Genomic DNA, 6,269 nt, shown 5'->3' with positions numbered 1-6,269 from the left:
GCCAAGTGCGAGTTAGACTCGCGCACGAAGGGTTCCGTACCACAAATCACAATAGAGCAAAAATAGGCTGAAAATTTTGTTTTTGTATGGAAGCCCTCCATAAACATTTTATTTTTTTAAATTTTATTATAATTTATTAAAGTACAAATACAATTGAGTATTTTGTGAATATTTCTCGTGCCTATGTGTTGTTGCCGTTATTTATATCGAGCAAATAATAACAAAAAAATCACGTTTGCTGTATGAGAGCCCGTTTAAATATTGAATTTATTACTGATGAATTTATACTAAAAAAGTATTTGTTTTTATAGCGGCAACATATACAACTACACAATTTGTGAAATTTTCAGGAGTCTAGCTAAAGCGGCTCTTGAGTTACAGCCTGGAGACAGACAGACAGACGGACAGATATCGAAGTCTTAGTAATAGGGTCCTGTTTTTACCCTTTGGGTACGGAACCCTATAAACCACACATGTCCGAGCTCACTACTATTTTTTCCTTAGCCCCAAAACTGACTGAACTTCGTCTTTATCATTACGAGTAGGTAGTATGAACGAGGATCAAAGGATAATAATTTCATGGTATTACGCTTAGTTTCGAGTTTATTCAACACCTATTAGTTCATGTTTTGACGATAGCTCATCAGAAAGTTTGTTCAATGTTATGGTTTTTTGAAAAGCTCAGCTCGCCCACCTCCCCCATTATAACATTAAAACATTCGATCTAACACAGTTCTTATTTTTAGAAGATATTTAAAAATACCATTTCGACCAAACAAGAGTGTATACAGTCTAAAAGGTACCTAGTTATCCTTATCTGAAAGCTTTTAAAAGAGTGTAAAGTTACAAAATTTGCTACACGGTAGTCGGTACCTAACTTCGCCACGTTCTTGTTTGGTACGCTGCCTTCTAAAATAAATAACAATATGCTACATACAGGGCGATAAAATGGATTCTCTACATGCTTTGCTCGTGCATACTTCGAAAATCCAACTTTCACACCCTGTACTAAGTAAAAATGCTGCTGTATAATGAATAGGCGCTACTAAATCAATTTAAAATGCCATCGTTTAAATACAGATGAAAAATCAGAGAAGCGGATGGAATTAACGAGAGTAAATTGTCTACCGAAGCATTACGGTAGAATCTACCAAATTTAATTTTGGTAGAAATTTACCAAAATTAATTTTGGTAAATACACCAAAATTTTTGGTAGAAATCTACCGAAGCTCGCGGTAGAACCGTAGCAAAGTATCTTTTGGTAGGGCTTTACCAGAGCTTGTTGTGGTAGAACTTAACGTCGAAGTACCCGCGGTCGGTGAGTTGAGAGTCGCGACGGGACATAGTGGAGCCGGCGGGAGATGGTGCACCGGGCTCGGCTTCGGCTATCGGCTCTACCGACAGGGTCGACGGCCGCTCGGGGCTTATCTTCTCCGGCTCCTCTCCCTCATGAGCTTCCTCCGGCTCGGGTTCCGGAACTTCCGGCTCGGGTTCCGGAACTTCCGGTTCCGGCTCACGTCGAGGCGCACGCCGACGTTCGTGCTCGGGCGAAGCCGCGTGAGACGCGTGCCTTATACAGATAATAATGTAAACTTTTTGGTATAAGTACAATTATTTTGTCACTAGCTGTTAGTTAAATTAATATTTGTATGTGATACTTTCATGAGGTACATAATTGATGTTACAAATAACTTTGAAGACAATACTCATTACAAAGATTTTATTTTGGTACAATTAATATTCTTAAAGCTAAAAAACATTTAAGTATAATATGCAAATCATTAAAGAAGCAAATAATAATTATCACAGTGCATCGCTAAAATATAATGTGTCTTTTAAAAATACAATTTAATATTATAATTTGTTAAATAATAAAAAGTGAAAATTTAAAGCAAACTAGAGATAAGAAATTTAAAAGACCTATTTTAAATCTCACTTAATATTCACATCAAGTTTCGTAGTCGTAATATTATATAACTACATTGGTCTTTTAAATAACAGAAAATAATCAATGATATAAAACATTGGTCAAAACCATAATGTTAATATAAGTACCTAGTAGGTATATTAACTTTATGGTCAAAACATACATCCTAATAGCCACATAATAATATATAAAGTTAACTACGTCTTCTAAACAAGCAAAAAGAAAATTGTGCTAATTTAATGTAAAAAGATGCCAAAATAATATGCTGCCCTAATAAAAGGCCCCTTATCAATAAAATTGTTTATACAAATAAGTTGTAGAAGCTTAGCTACTAGCTAGAGTACCAGAAGAATGGTGTGCCGTTGCAGGGCCCCGTATGAAAATTTGTTTGGCTAAAGTGAGGTCGCCTTCAGCCTTGTTACCTTTAATAATGAAGAGTTACTATAATTTTTGCTAAAGCTGGGGCCCCGTATAATTGAAACGGCATATATAGCGGTAGCTCCGCCCCTGGTTAGTACCCTAAGGGCCACGTACACCGGAATGGCAGCGGCGAGGCGAGCACTTTCAGCGTCATATGATTTTAAACTTTATCTTCATTACTGTAATATATAGTATCGCTTGAGAAGTCTACGGCCGCCGGCGTGGTGCGGCCCTTACTAATAAGATAAGACACAGCATAATCTTATAATTTATAACTATTCAAGGTCTGCGGGGCTAAAATGGTAACATTTAGCAATTCCTCTCAATCAATTCAGCAAATGAATTGTCAAAACTGTCAAACTGACAAATGTCAAATTAGTACGAATTACTACAGTGCGACAAGGTTAAATATGAACGTGGGCGGTGGCGCTGCTCGTAAAGGATAACTGTCAAAAATGTATGATGGCAGCGTTAGTTCCTTTTTTCGACACGTTCATTTAAATACTTGTCGAGTTGTAGACATGAATTTCAAGCAGACTTGCATTTTGCGATTTAAAAAAATGAATCATATTATGATTCCTAATGTGATTCTCCAAAGCGACCATTTTAGCCCCGCCGCTGTCTTTAATATGTTCGCTGTTTTCAATATGCTTGACAAAGACATGTCGTCTTTCTAAAGTTTTTTTTGTGTTTAAAATATTTGATGATACTACTTATGCAGGTGGTCTGCCCCAGTACATGAGAGAAGACATGTTGTATTATAGATTGTCAAACTAAAAAAGAGTAGATGCTGTACACAATTTTGAAATCACATAAGAATATGAAAGTCTTATTAAATCGAGATAAAAATGTGGAAGGTGATAATATTTAAAGTGTAATAAACGTTTTCTGTGGAAATACAAAGAGAAAAAACCACCTTTTGAGCGTGATTAGGTACGTTTTGGAAATTTTGTACTGCGTCTAATCTTTCTTGACAGACTGTAGACGAAGGCAGCAAACAATGGAAGCATACGTTGTATGTTTTTTAATGTACAAATAATTTTAATAGTAAGGGGCTTTTATAATACCAAATAGTTTTCTTAATATACATAATATCATAATCACCAAATCTTTCAACTTAGTTATTCATGTCACCAAATCGAATTTACAACCAAATAATATTGTCTATTTAAATTATAAAAGAATCAATAAATTATATTTTAAAAACAAAAAAGTCTTGCAATTACATAAATATTTGTGAATTTGTGTATTTTACAATTTCAGGCAAAAGTAGGTAAGTATAACATTATTCAAAATACATTAGCCTACGGCCGAAGCTGAAAAGAAGCAAAAAAAAAATTAAACAAAATAAAACAAAGAAAAAAAAGGCACAGAAAATTAAATTTAGAAATCCTTACCCATTGGGTGTATTTTTGAAAACTCCTATATTTGGTTTAGCACCTCCGTGAATGACCTAAAATATCATTAGGATTAGTTTTGAGGTTAAAATAAAAGGTAAACTTATTAATTATTACTAGTTATGCCCTACTAAACCCGACTACAAAATTGTAAGTAATTAAGAATTAAAATTTAAAATTCCCTATCTAGGCCAGTGCCGATACCTTCAAAAATAATGAAAATGAAAAAAAATAGTAAGACTAAACCCATTAGAAAAGGAGAAGAATATTATTCCCCCCCCCCCTCCTCAACCCCCTCGGGGACTTTTAGTATATTCATCTGAACACCTTTAGGAAAAACTGTACCAGCTTTCAAAACTACATGAATTATTCGGTCTGATCGACGATTTTGAAACTAATTTTCTTAGACAAGTAGTAGTCCCGAAGAAAATAAGAAAAAAAATGACCTTCACATTTTAAGGAAGGTTATGTAGACCTTAACCATTTGGTACCTCCTAAAGTAACCGCGAACGAAACTTCATATTGGCTAGTCGTTCTTACTTCTACATGGTGTAACAAAACAATATTTTAGGGTGTGTACGTTTTCCTTGTCGACAGTTCATTGTGAAAGTAGCAGCGCTGAAAGGCCAATTTTTTCTCAATTTTGTATGGGCAAGTGTCCCAACTCCCAGCGTCACGAGTTTCCCCATACAAAACGGAAAAAGTTGGTCTTTCATCGCTCCTATTTTCACAGTGAACTCTCTACGAGGAACACGTACACGCCCTAAAGTATTATCACTCAGTTTTGTTACACCCTGCATAGAGGAAATGTACAGATAAATTTTCAGCTTTTATACAATTTTATACAAACGAAGGTCTGGTTGGCCCTTTCTCTTGGTTTATTTGTATTAGTAAGAGGTATACGTACATTGGCAATGGAGGAGTGTGGTTTCGGCGCGGCGAAGCGGCCGACGGCTGCGGGTGTCACCGCCGGTGTGGACCGACCCGAACTGTCACCACCGCGACACATTAGTACATTGATGATACGCACTGACATACCACATGCAGGGACAGTGTACCAACGAAGAAATTGATTTCTAGGCAGTTGACGAACCAACGTCATTTGGTTGGGTTATGTCAATCCATTACTAAAGTGCGACAAGGCTTTAAACGAACGTGGGTGATGGCGCTGCTGGTAAAGGAGAACTATCAAAAATGGCGTTTTTGTATGATGGCAGCGTTAGTTCCTTTTTCGCCACGATCATTTAAAGCCTTATCGCTCAATAGGTGTGCCATCTACCTAAAAATCAACTTTTCTGATAGTATATTGTATATTTACATTTTCTAGGATTTTCTTGTATATTTAATATAGGATGGACATCAAGTCCAGCTGGATGTGGTAGGTCAATACCTAATTAATTAATAAGTTATTACATAATTAGATAATATTATGAAATTATGATGGTAATCATGAAATGAGCGGCTACTCTTTCAGTTCTTTTAATCCCAAGCAGTTCAAATACTAAAGGTCAACAATGTTGATTGTTAACACTCTCGAAGAAAACATTTAACAAGTCGTTAATGCTTTATTTTACTTAAAATAACGAAATAATACATCATTATGTTTTACGATTGGGATTGTTTCAGTTCTCACGACATTCGTGCTTTCATTATACACGTAACTGAAATGTTATGAATATTATTTAAAAAACATTTAACAGTATTTAAGTCACTCACGAATTACAGTCATTTATGGGAAATTGTGAGAAATGTAAAACGATTTTTTCAATAAAATATTGTGTAACAGTACTTTAAGTGTCTAAACACACTAGGCCGAAAAAACGCGGCCGAAGTTCGGCCTGATTACGCCTGCAATGTATTTTAAATTACTGATGAGTGATGAAACACTATGCCGAAATTATGTCGCATTATATTGTATGCGTAACCACAGAATATATTATATTAGTAGCACCAAATGGCGTAACGCATTGCTGGCGTAATCATGCCGAACTCCGGCCGCGTATTTTCGGTCTAATGTGTTTAGAGTCTAGACACTTAAAATATGGAAGTGCTATTTTTGTAATCGTGATTGTATAATGTATATTTTGTGACGAGAAGTATACCCCGTATTCGCGTTATAAGCTTGTAGTAAATCATCAGTACAATTAACAACGCTTAACGCGATCACAATAACCAGATACAATCAGTCGTTTTAACATTTACACTGATTACTTACTACTAAACGCGACTATACTGTAACGTCGCATCGCATTGCGATTAATTAATATCAATTTGCAACTCTGTCAGCCCTCCTTAAACATATTCAAGAAAAATTCAAAGTTTTTACATAAACTCCATACATTTTCTGTCAATTTAAAAGCCATTAATTAAAGTTTAATAATTAAATGTACCCGAGTGCGGTTAGGTTACTGTTTAACGACTTTAATCACTTTGGACCATCCATAAAGTACGTCTTTCGTCGTTTTCATGATTTCTAGAACCCCTCCCCCCTTGTCACAGGTGGCGTATCACTTTGTCGACCCCCT

At 35.7% G+C, this 6,269-nt stretch overlaps 1 protein-coding gene across 1 annotated transcript in view; it reads right to left on the bottom strand.

Moving 5' to 3' along the window:
• Window positions 1–404: 404 nt before the first annotated feature.
• The window catches only part of LOC121738853 (alpha-tubulin N-acetyltransferase 1-like), a 28,156-nt gene continuing 22,291 nt past the window's right edge, over window positions 405–6,269 (bottom strand). Inside the window, exons 5-7 of the mRNA XM_042131114.1 lie at window positions 4,652–4,733; window positions 3,745–3,800; window positions 405–1,570 (exon numbers count right to left, since the gene is read on the bottom strand). Coding sequence (XP_041987048.1) covers window positions 1,270–1,570; window positions 3,745–3,800; window positions 4,652–4,733 — 439 coding nt within the window. The 3' untranslated portion in view covers window positions 405–1,269. The remainder of the gene's footprint in view (window positions 1,571–3,744; window positions 3,801–4,651; window positions 4,734–6,269) is intronic.

Source organism: Aricia agestis, chromosome Z (genome assembly GCF_905147365.1).
Source record: "Aricia agestis chromosome Z, ilAriAges1.1, whole genome shotgun sequence".
Lineage (NCBI taxonomy): Eukaryota > Metazoa > Arthropoda > Insecta > Lepidoptera > Lycaenidae > Aricia > Aricia agestis.
Note: the sequence above shows the minus strand (reverse complement) of the source record. Positions and strands in the feature narration are given on the sequence as shown.